This window comes from Sitophilus oryzae, unplaced genomic scaffold, assembly GCF_002938485.1.
Source record: "Sitophilus oryzae breed Bouriz unplaced genomic scaffold, Soryzae_2.0 scaffold_1440_pilon_pilon, whole genome shotgun sequence".
In the NCBI taxonomy this organism is placed as follows: Eukaryota; Metazoa; Arthropoda; class Insecta; order Coleoptera; family Curculionidae; genus Sitophilus; species Sitophilus oryzae.
The window spans coordinates 2678203-2691263 of record NW_022146105.1 but is presented as its reverse complement, the minus strand read 5'-3'; the positions used below and the strand labels follow the sequence as shown (position 1 = coordinate 2691263).

Here is a 13061-nt window from a genome sequence, read left to right as displayed (position 1 = left end):
GACATTTTGATTTGCCAGGATTGGTGTGATTGGCTATGTATTACAGTGTCTGTGGTAGTGGGTTTTCTGTAAATATCAAATTGTAATCTATTAGACTGTTTTATAATTGTAACATCAAGAAAATTGATGGTGTTAAAAAACAGTCTAATAGATTACAATTTGATATTTACAGAAAACCCACTACCACAGACACTGTAATACATAGCCAATCACACCAATCCTGGCAAATCAAAATGTCACCCTTTCATAGTTTAATTCATAGATTAGTAATGTTTCCACTGAGCCCAGAGAATTTTAAAAAAGAGTTAAATATTATTAAACAAATCGCCATCAACAATGGATATAAGTGTTCCCTTATTGATAATATGCTAAAAGAAAAACAAAGAAAATATTAATGAAAATTTTTATTCCGCCAATTCTAAAGACAATAACAATTATCGACTTTTAAACTACATTCTAATTTAACTAACAAAATATCAAATAATCCTCAATAAAATAGGATGTAAAACTATTAACATAAATAAAAGAAATTTAGGTCAAATTTTATTAAATAATAAAGACAAAACTAATGTCAAAATAAGTCGGGTGTATATAGGGTGGATTGCAATGATTGTGATGCCGTGTACATAGGCCAAACAGGTAGAAATTTAGATATAAGGATTAAAGAACATGTAAAGTCTATTAATAATCTCAGCATAGTTCTGGTCTTGCAACTCATTGTATAGTAAATAATCACAAAATTAATGAAAACTCAATTAAGTTACTACACAGAGAAACAAAAGATGTAGACGCTTAAATTACATTGAACAGTTAGAAATACTAAAATCTGTTAAAAACGAAAAATAATGTTAACGACCAACAAGGATTTCTAAACACATTTTTTTATTACCCCCTATTGTAAACTCTCTGAACCCACCCCCATAGTAAATATATATAGTTACAGTGTAGTTAGACGATTAGTTCTTAAAAAACTCTTGAAAAAGGCCTAACAAGCCGAAACATATATGTTGAGTTAAAGTTACTCTTATTAAAAGTTTTTTGAAACATCTAAAAGCGTGCTTTATTAAAATACTAATAAAGTATCTGTCATAACAAAACTGATATTTATTGATATAAATTTATCTAAAACCTGTTGTATCTACTCGAAACCTTCTTCCCGTAAAATATCAAAATCAATCCAGATACGTGAATCTTTTGCGCCAATTATCCAATTCGGTTATGGACAATTCCAGGCAGTCCAAACCTTTTTCCTATTTATTTTTATATTAATGTTTCGACGAAAGGGAGAAAAGCGCAAAGAAAAAATAAAAGATATAGCTTGGCAGTATTGCGGTCTTTATGCCCATATTTTTAGTATATAAACTTTTGCTGATGCGCCAAGATTCACAGAGAGAGGCCCATAAAAATATATCTCTCTTAAAAAAAAAAGAAATTGGTCCTAGTAGTAACAAAAAATATAAATTTCCTTTTTATTGCTGAGATTAAGCGAAAGGGGCTTGCTAATTACATAAAATACTTACCAACGACATTTAGTTTGAAGGCCTGACTGATCTTCGGTTCAGTGCTGACTTGACATTCGTATATTCCAGAATCTCTAGTCTGTGGCGATGTCACTTTCAAAGTCCATTCGTCAGAACCGTCAGTGTGGAGTGACTGAAATCGCTGGTCATTGGTGTAGGTCAGAATACCCACTGTCAATATATGCAGATCTCTCTTACGTATCCAAGATACCTGAAATAAATCAAATACCCATTAAATACTAATTCAACTTCTGTTAATAGTTCTAAAAATATTAAATCTATACATCTGCCCCGATGTTCAGTAAGTTTTTAAATTTATTTCTTTAAAACTAGCATCATATCTAATTTATTTCACTGAAATCTCACGCTTTGCTAAAATGATTTATTAGTTTCCTAGTTCAAGACAGTTTAAAAGAAGCCTGACGACGGGTTTTATATTATATTTTGTATTTTTGTTTAGGAAACTTGTAGAAGTGAGTTTGAATATGACAGGGTGAGTTTTGGATAGGATCATATTATTATTTGTTTTTATATTCTTTAATTATTTTTCGTTTTTTTTTTGATATCGACTTTAAAGGGATTTTGTACTTACTATTTATATCTAAACTGTTTTCGAATTTGACTAAACTTATTTGGCAGAGAGATAAAATGGAACTGAGAACACACAACCCGTTGTTTACCTCATATTTTATACTATAAGGGTTGAAGCGTAGGCATTTTTATCTCTCCTTTGCATTTTCCTTTATTCGAAGATTTTGTTTGAAAAATGGCCTCTTCAATATAAGCGTGTGATATGGCAACTTTTTCTAAAGCATCCCCTAATTGTTGGAAACGTATTTTCGTCTCCGGCAAAGTGCTTGGAACTTTTTAAAAACTGTAGATTTTTATCCGACATTTTTCAAACTTTTCTATAGCATGACGAATTAGCGCTTTCGAATAATTTCTCAGAACTAGGTCTTCATTTTCGAAACTTTCCAAATTTAATATTATTCAATTCTCAGAAGAATAACGCATTATTAATAGTTAGGATAATATTTTACTTTGTGAACGCTACTTGTATTATCGCAGCCTCTTTTTTTCTCTATCTAGTTATTCGTACTCTTAGAAAGTTTCCACAGTTTTAACATAATTAAACGCCATCCAATTAGAGACGCGATATTTCAAATTTCAAATTTCTTTTTCTTTAGAAGATTAACTCACCGATGTTAATAATATTTATAGTACTCACTAGCCCTGTTATCAACGTTGATTTTTACATTCTATATAGTTATATAGATAAAAAAAGATAGTGTTTGATAGTCTGCTTCAAATTTCACTCAAAAGAAAATGCGTCGTTTTAGACTTTTTTATTTTTCAATTTTTAAAATTAATAAAGACAAGAGAGCTATATTTTTGGTAATATTAAAACAGATTTAATGATTAAATATTTTGGCGCTGATGCATTTTTTTTCTGATAAATAAATACGTCGTACATAAACGTATTATAGACGTATTTATACCCTAAGCGTTGACGTGCTTATTATTTAGAAATGAATACGTTGTTATTGGCATATTTATTTTCCCAATTTTAAAGTTGACGTATTTATTGTTATAATTTTGATAATAAAAGCTATTCATAAATACTTTGAATTAGTAGTGGGAACTATCGAATGAATACTATCGAAACATTCGATAGTTGCAATTCATTCGAATAATTCGATAGTTAGTAAGAAAACATTCGTTGAAAACTATTCGAATAAAAATTATCGAATAGATCCGTCATCTGCCTTGAAATAATGTATTCGAGTAATTCGGCAGCAAAAACCATTCATTTATAAAATTCATTCATTTATGAAATTCATTTATTCGTCAGGATCGATTATAATAAAATATTAACTGAATTTTAGTTGTCGCCCGGCGACGTAGGTTTCTTTCCGAGAAACCCGACAGCGGTCGGTGGCATTGCTATGAGAAGCCGGCATGTTTGATTTTTGCGGAGTCAGATATAGATAAAGGCACATTATTTTTTTTATTGAGGTGCTAGTATTTACACAGAAAATACATTATGAAGGGCGCTGTTGCCATATTTTGGTATTAGTTTATATTAGCAAAGAATATTATTGTTTGGCTTTAGTTAGTTAGGGACAGTATGTCTATATATTCTGCATTTTTTTTTATTAATATTCTGTTGTTACACTGCAATAATACTTGTTATTTTGGATGCAGGAGAATGATTTTTAATGTTTTTAAGCAAAGACTGGTTTAATAAATAATAATAACAGTAATAATTTGTTATACCTATTAACAACAAAATTTAAAATCATTTAATATAAATTTTTTTTTAAGTAGTAGCAAAATATAAACAAGAAATTAGATGTCAAAATTATTTATATTAGATCCTATTTAAAAATAATATAGTCTCTAAATTTTTTGTGTGTGGCAACGTTGGTTTATTAAATTATAATAATTACAGAACTAATTTGTTATATTAACAACAAATTTTAAAATCATGAAATATAAACATTTATTAATTTTCTAAGCATGCAGTGTAATGGACGGAAAATATAAAAAAAATTAGAAATCAAAATTATTTATATTAGGTGCTTTATATTACTATTTAAAAATTATATTTACTTTTACTGGCTTTTACTTTAAAAAATAAATGAAATATTTCTTCGCAAAAAACTACATGTAAGAGAATTAGCATAAACAAAATACAAACATCGTTAACTTTTTTTTTAAATTGGCACGTATAAAACTTTCAATTTAGTTTTCTCACCCCATAGTTTGAGTTCGATAACCCCATTTACTTAACCACATTACTAAAATATGATTATTAAGTTCAACTAATTCATATTATTAAAACATCTAAAATACAAATATGTATTTTTAAAATTAATTGTAAGTTCATCTCATCTCTCTTAAAAATTGCTACTTCTCAAAATTTCTCATTAAAAAATAGACCATATAAAATTAAATAATTGAAAGATCGGACTACGGAAAATCACACAAATTTTCGGAAAAATTTTGACCACCTGCACATGCACTCAATCGTCAATAAATAAAATTAAAAATAAGTACTATTTAAGTATTTTAACTATTTTAATAAACGCAAAAATAGCACAGTATTTATACGGCGAAGTTATAAGAATTTGGAAGAACTAATAATGCACTGACGGATACAAAAAATCAAACGAATACTAAATTTCATTTATCAAAAGCATTCGATAGTCGTGGCTCAACGATAACCATTTAGTCGCACGGCGAGGTTGTCACATATGCTTTAGTATACAAATGAATGAATGATTTTATTCGAATAAAACCATTCGATAGTTGAAATCATTCATTCATTAACCATTCGATAGTCTAATTCATTCGATAGTTCCCATCGCTACTTTGAATGACTTCAGCGCTTATTTATTTACCCGTTTCTTCTAATTAAAAGATACTAAATATATTTTAACAGCACTTTATTTGACAGGATAAACCAGATTTTACAATAGTAGGTTTTGGCATTGGATATAACTACTTTGGAGGTTAGACCGACGTATTTATTTACTCATTTATTTAATTTCAACGTTTTATTCATAGGTTTTATCAAAATATTGACGTATTTATTAAAAGCACTAACGTATTTATCTGTCAAAAATAAAACGTCGTATTTTTTACGTTTAGTGGACGTATTTAATTACTGTCCTCCAATTTTTTAGCTGTAATCACTGTAGTGACTTTTTTGTTGAAATATTTCAGCATTGTATATTATAACTAACCGAGTAGGTACTATTTTTATGGCATCTACGCATAGGAATTTAAAACGAAATGGGCTTAATTTAAAAACAAAAAAATGCTCTAAAATGCATTTGGAAAAAAGGAAAGCAAAGCGAAAATAATCTAATTCTCCGGATCAATTTAGTGCATCTAAAATGAATAGATTAAGTAAAGCTTGCCGCTAAGCTGGAATCTATTGGCGAACTGGCTAATCCCACGTATTCCTATTACATCATTTGTATTCCGTTAGCTTCGCTTTAGCGGCCATCTTTATGGTCAAGTGCCTGTGCTTTTTGTTCTCGGCATTATCTGTGGTCCAGCCTTTTACGCTCCAGTACTGATTTTCCAAGTTTATCAATTCCTTATGTGTTTCATGTAGTACGTCCGGGCAGAGGAATCAAATTTATTGCTTTTATATTTCGAATCAGTCCGTAATTTCTTACAGCCTGACATTTTATATCGAAAAGAGATATAAAAACGTACTCACAACGGCTCACTTCTTCACTTTGATGACCATAAAAAAGAATATACATGAAAAACACTTCTTTTTTATCCTGATATACAGGGTCTTTCAGGCTTATTATTATAATGGGGGCATGGTAACGCACATTTTGAAAATATTTATGTCAACATATAGCGTCATTCAAACATATTTTCAAACCAAAGTCGTATATTTATAAATGAAATACTATATATTTTTTTGCCACTAAATTTCACCAACCAAACCAAAAACCTAATACAGAGTTTTTTCGGAAGCCCTAAATCACCCTGTACCTAAGATTGTTGCACTGTTACTACCGATGAATATACTTACAATACTAAACAAATTATATTTTTCCTGTTGTATTCCAAAGCCTGAGTTATTATGGACTTTTAATTATACGTTTATTTGTAACAGTAGTTGTGGTTTTTTATTAAATTCACATCAGGATAAAAATCTTTGTAGCAGTATACAAAAGCTAGGAACAAAGAAACTAATAATAAAATACTTCCTTACATTATTCTTTTTTTGTGAAGTGTGTTTTTTGACATTTTAAATAAATCATTCTATGGCATATTATTTTTAAAACAGAAAAATAAATACAGTATATAAAAGAATATGTCTATTATTTTTTAGTTACACATTTTTCTACCCATTAGCCTACACTAAAAGCCTGTTAAATAAAAAAAACTTTTCCCATTAACTTTTTAAAAATAAATCGTTTTATTTTATTTACATGCTGGAAAAACAGGCAAATAAAAATATTGAATTAAACAATAGAGTGGTGTTAGTTATAAAAATATGTTATATTTATTTTTAGCAGAGGAAAATAAAACAACAACAAAAAAGTTATTTCCCCGATTTTTCTTTAAAAAAATACACTCTACCTGGATTAAATACATTTCCTATTCTTTTTGTAATACGAGGCAAGGAAAATTATATTAAAGAAATGCTTTAATGCCACTATGAAAGGTATTTTTTTAATTAATAACTGGCAAAGTCCTTTTTTAATTGGCAAGATAATTATGAGCTTAGAAAATGTCGATAAATTCCGTAGCATTTTATAAAATAATTATTGCAAACTCTGAAATTTAGGTCATGTATTTCTCTCTCTTATGAATTTTGCCTTTTTTATTTAATTTTAATTGAGATTAATTAAATATATAACAGGAATTGTTCATAGTTAATTTTATAATACTAAATATATAATAAAATGTTTAATTATTTTGAGCAAGACAAATATCAAATCATTTTTCCAGAAAATAAATTTAACTCGGCATTCTTGTAATTCTTTAAAGGGACAAAAATACATATTTGAGATATAATAAATTTTAACAAATTCTTATCTTGACGCATATAACAATTCTTAGCCGTATATTGGCCATTGGGAAAATACCACTAACCCCATGAATCAATGTATTTTTGATAAATGTGTTTTCGAATAACCTACATAACATTTTCAGTGACTTTATATTGTATACATTTTCAAGCAACATATTTTTTCTTGTTTTATTTATAAATCTTATAAATAAATAAACATTAACTAAGAAGCGCATACATAGGAATAAATTAACTGTCTGATAAATGAGATGAAAAATTAAGGGATATCTATAGAATATAAAATATATGTATATTTGGCCCTAGCAAAAGATATTTTAAGGCTGAAGCCATGCATATAAATGCCGTGTTTGAAAGAAAGCAAATAAAAAGCAGAAGAAAACATAGCTATTCCATTGCATAATATTAACGCTACTTTTCTTTAGTGTGTTCTTCATTTTGTTTTGAATTTGTGAATATTTGTACACGCAAAAACTCTATTCATAACAACAATTTTTTTCGAAATTTTCACGAGATTTTTTTAAAAGAAAAAAAAATGATTTTGAATGTTAATTTTTAGGTCCTGTTTTCGATACTTTCACATTTATATATCAGAATTTGTAGGAATCTAGGAATAGGAATACATAGGAATTTGTAGGATCTTTTGTTTTTGAGCTATTTTTGATGATTGGTTAATACTTTCTCCACAACTAACTGTTGTCGTACTTATTCTACGCCTTTTAATTGGTAAATAACAACATATTTTAGCAGAATCGGTGGCATGACAAAAATCGTCAATTTTGATGACTATATGTATGGAAAAAAGTCGAAAAAATGACAAATTTTTGGCTATTTTTTGCACCTCTTCTAAGGCCTTAGAAAGATAGTAAACATAGTCATAAAATTACGCAAATTTCAACATTTTTTGTAGGAAATTTTATGTAGATTCAGAATATATACACCATTAAAGGCTTAGATACCTTGGTTTTGTGAGAAAATTAATTTCTTGAACTCTTGTTTTTGGACTATTTTTGATGATGGTTAAATCGTCCGTTACATCTATTGCTGTTATCATAAGACTACAATGGCCTATATTTTCTCATTCTACGCCTGTTAATTAGTAAATAACGGTAGTTTTAACAAAATCGGTGGCATGGCGAAAATCGCCAATTTTTATGACAATTTTTTACTTGGGTCTTAGAAAGACAGTAATCATAGGCATAAAATTATGGAAATTCCAACAGTTGTAGAAAATTTTATGTAGATTCAGAATATAGACTATTAGAGGGTTAGATACCTCAATTTTTTGGGAAAATTAATTTTCTAAACCCCTGTTTTTGAGCTATTTTTGATGATGAACCTTCCCCAGTTAATATCATTCTCAAAGATCACAATGACACATCTTTTCTTATTCTATACCTTTTAATTAGCAAGTAATAGCAAGACGAATGACTAAAACATTTTGTATTAAAAATACTTTATCACAAACGAAAAATTGAAATAAAATATAAAAGGGATTAATAACTTATTTTTAGAGTTTATTATGTTTTGTAAGCTTGTTTCCCTATTATGGAAATATTTAAAATGTCACATTACAACAAATTTATTGGCTATTGATAAATATCCGAATTGAGTGTAGGAAGAAATCATTTTGGTATTTTGGAAACGAGCGTATGAGCAATTTTAATTTTATCCTGTTCATTTATAAAAGGCAACAGAAATAATTATTAAAATTTCTGCGCAATTTAACAATTCATTGAAAATAAAACCGCTTTGTGCTAACAATTGGTAATTTAATTGAATCTGTGTATGTAGATCATTATATAGAAAACCGGTCAACGGTGATCGCTACAAATAATCAAAAAATATTCAATAATTGTGCATTTTATCATGTGTTCTAGGTACCTGAATGAATAATATAAAATTAATTTTCATAATATTTAAAGATAAAAAAAAATGAAAGTATAAAAGACGTATAAAGAGATTAATTTTTGAGATTCGACAGAGCGAATGTTGCGAATATTCGAATAAGATAAAAATCCTTAGGACACAGCTCGAGGATCTACTATCGGAAAACGATTATTTATCTGTTTGAAGTAAAATTATTTGAAGGAAATAAAACAAAAGTTCGAACGTACACACGCTAATGACCCATGAAAAATTCATGAATTATTGCCGGATAAAAGCGGCGTTAAGTTTAAAGATAATTAAAATTTGCTATCGAAGCTTATTGTCTCTTACTTTGCAGGTAAAAGTAACATTGGTAACACTGTTCCACGTACTTGTATAATTAATTTTGCCCAGTAAAGAATACGTCGTAAATAACATATACGCCTATAGACTTAACTTGCAATAAGATTGTCCTGTCAAAAGCCTTGACATTTCTTTCAGAAATTACGTCTAAAAAATCCTGACGTACTTATTAACTCAAGAAATAATACTTCGCATTTTAAACTTATTTTTTTTCCTCATTTATTCCAATTTTAAGAAAATAAATATTTTACCAGTATTCAACATTAATATCTTGAGGTATTTTTGTTATGTCTATAAAATAGCTGACGTACTTATTTGTTAAAAAAAATACGTCGTACCTCGACGTATTTATTTTCTTCTTAGAAACAAGTATAAAAATTGGAATATATTTAGACTAATAGGCAATAGAGATTCATGATTCAGTTTATCACAGAATATAAATAAAAGTAAAATTTTATTTGCAAATTTTATGACATTCTCATACGAACTGAAGGTATGCATTTTGAATAGAGATTGACCCTAGTTGGTAATGCGAGTATAGCGCCATCTATAACCAAGTTTCACGCTATTATTATAATAGAAATTAGACCGGTGTGAACTATTAGATTTTCACGAAAATTACAGGGGATATATCAAATCGGCTAGGTATTATCTTGAACATATTTAGACCGCAAAATTTCCTGTTCGTGCCCGTGTAACGATCTATGATCTCAAATAAGTTAAAAACTTTATTTCGCATCGCAGGCAACCCATTTTTGTCGAATAATTCTGGCCTAATTTTAAGTTCTTTACTTCATTTTTCAACAACAAAACAACTATAAATATGATTGGACCTCGGTGAGTATAATTTCTAACAAAAATTTTGATAATAGTCTAAAAGAAAATTATTTAATTTATATACTAAGTCTCTCTGTGAAATAGAACTCTAAAACAAATTAAATATAAATAAACGTTCTTTAAAAATTAAATGTAGGTGGATTAAGGTCTTTTAATATTGATTAATGCCTCTGATTTGTTCCACGTCATTAGAGGGCCATACATTTACAATTTCCATTGTTGCGAGAGTATTTTAGATTTCTTTTTCAATATTAAAATTTCGTATATGTTATACGTGTCAAGGCGAAAGGCGTGTGTATGTATATGTAGACTGAAGTTAGCCATTAATTTAGTATTTGGGATATAACAAAGGGCTATTCTCTCCGTTGGACGTAAAATTTGCCAGAATAATCGCTTCTAGGTTTTTATACAGGAAAAACCTAATATTATTTTCTATAATAGCTCCGAAATTGATAGTACTAACGCGTTGGTTTGGATTACATAGATTTATAGTCCACGAAAGAAAGGCACAGCACTATTAAGTAGAAACCATATCAAAAATATTTATTTTAAAAGACAGTCTAATTAAAATTACTGATAATTGTTTTATTTGAACACTTATATAAAACTTCTTTTAACTTAAATACAGTTATAAAAGAAATATCTAATATTCAGTGAAAACATAATGGAATCAAACTTATAAGCACTTTAAAACTTTTTACATTTTGTTTAGTACTTGTTTCTTAAGCTTTAGTCATTCAAATCTTTTTAAAAAGTACAAAAGTGGGCCATATGTAGGCAGATATCTTAAAATAAACTATTTTATGTTCGAAATCAGAAAATATTCAACGAAAAAATGGTTATCATACACTGTCAAATTATGTTTTGTTCATAATTTTTGGATTGTATGAATAGATTTACATTTTCTTAACTGTCATTTATTTTCAAATAGAATTTGTTATCTGTACTATTGATTAGCTGAAAGTCCTTGCCAACATGGGATTGGAACATAAAACAGCAAGATAAGGTGAAAATTTGTACGGCGTTCATTAGAAATTTATAATGAGAACTGACCGAATAGAGACCCTAGATAGAGGTTTATTTATCTAGAACAACTTAAGCAAACAAACTGCGCCATCACAATCTCGTTTAATTTTAGCGATATATTGTTCTTGTTTGTCGGGTAAACATTGTCGGACACCTTCTCTTCGAAATCTAGATTTAACGTTTAATTTTTGTTTAACGAGAACATCCCTTTAAGAAGATATCACAAACAATCAAGTTTGTGTGAGTTTACAATTAACAAGTTTTTTCCTCGATCTTGTCCTCGTTTCACCTCGACTACATTACTATGTATTAAAAAAAAATATATATTTATCAAAGAATATACCAACAAATGATACACCACTGACAATGACCAGTAATTTATTTCCAAAGGTATTGTATGGTAGGTATGTGTCAGGTATTTTTTAATATTTAGTAAATTATAAACAAACTGCAAATATATACCTTTTATTTAAAAAAAATCATCAAAATTGGCGAAAAAACCCTTTGAGCTTTCATATACATGGATTAGTTAATGTGTGCATGTAGGGAAGGAAATTACTTATCCACTAGATTGCGATTTAAATGTTTTGACGTTTTTGCAATTAAAGTGGAGAGGCGAAAAATAAATCTGTCATTATCTTTATTGAAAAAAGGAAGAGTAGGAAAGTTCCACGTGTAGACAAAGGCTCATTTTTTTGTACGCTTCCTATGGTGGTGTGGATATCAGCAAAAGGAATATTTATAGGTCGTAGAAAGATTATCCTCAGTGATAAAACGTAGCAATTTAGCGGCATTTTAGCAATTTGAGCCGGGGACATTCGTGATTTGTGACATTTCCTTGTAGTAACAGCAGTGAATGCACAGTTCGATAAAATCGCACACTGGCAGCCCGTAATTTATTTCATAAATTATATTTATTACTTGTTCCTTCACGTTGCTTATCCTACCTTTAGAAATCATTTTATACAGAATCATATTCGCTTATCTATTTGTTTGTCTAACCATTCTTGCCCTAGAAATTACATTATGTTCTATATAGCTTACACATATATATATTTTGAAGAACCATATTTTTTTAAATATAAATTCTATTTTTAATGATTAATGTTTGAACAATAATATTTTATATAACACTAACATACTGCATTTAATATTTACAATTTTCTCACATATTTGGAGTGACATATACAGAGAAGCTACAATGACGAAGTAAAAACATACGATGTAAAATATATAAAATAAATTGGACAATAATGTACTTACAGGTGTATAATATTATATACAAACAGAACTATAAATAAATAGATGTTTTCCTAAAATATACAACTTTTAAGTGGAAATGAATTTTTGCATTTATATGTAAAATTTAGATGTAATTTAAGGAAAACAGCTTATAGAACGAGACAAAAGCCAACGATAATATTTTCGTTTATCCGTCACAAAAAGCCTCATTTGCATTCTTAAAGAAACATTTTAAAGATAGACCGAGAAAATAACAAATAATATTCTTTAATTCTTGAAGGCAAAAAACTTTCCTTTGTAACCATTATGAGATAGCTGAAAGTTGTTTTCTTTATACATATAACGATAAAAAAGCTTTTAAAGGGAATGTACATATATTATCTTTGTATACTTTTTTATAAAGCAGCTACTTAATATTATAGAGGCTTATTCAATTATAGCATTTTTTTAAATAAAATAGAATAGTAGTTTCTCTTACTAAATCCTGAGGGAGACAACTGACCTGTAATTCTTGTATGTCTATCGATTGCTAAATTTAATTAAGGCTAGTTTTGGCAACAATGTTTTCCTTGGGGAGTGACAAAGATACAACAATACGATTACACTGATTGGAGTTTATGTTTGCGTATAACCAATGA

At 28.4% G+C, this 13061-nt stretch overlaps 1 protein-coding gene across 1 annotated transcript in view; it reads right to left on the bottom strand.

Annotated features, from left to right (window-relative positions):
* Window positions 1–13061, bottom strand: part of LOC115876767 (platelet-derived growth factor receptor alpha-like) — a 270072-nt gene that overhangs the window by 52862 nt on the left and 204149 nt on the right. Inside the window, exon 4 of the mRNA XM_030892685.1 lies at window positions 1521–1731. Coding sequence (XP_030748545.1) covers window positions 1521–1731 — 211 coding nt within the window. The remainder of the gene's footprint in view (window positions 1–1520; window positions 1732–13061) is intronic.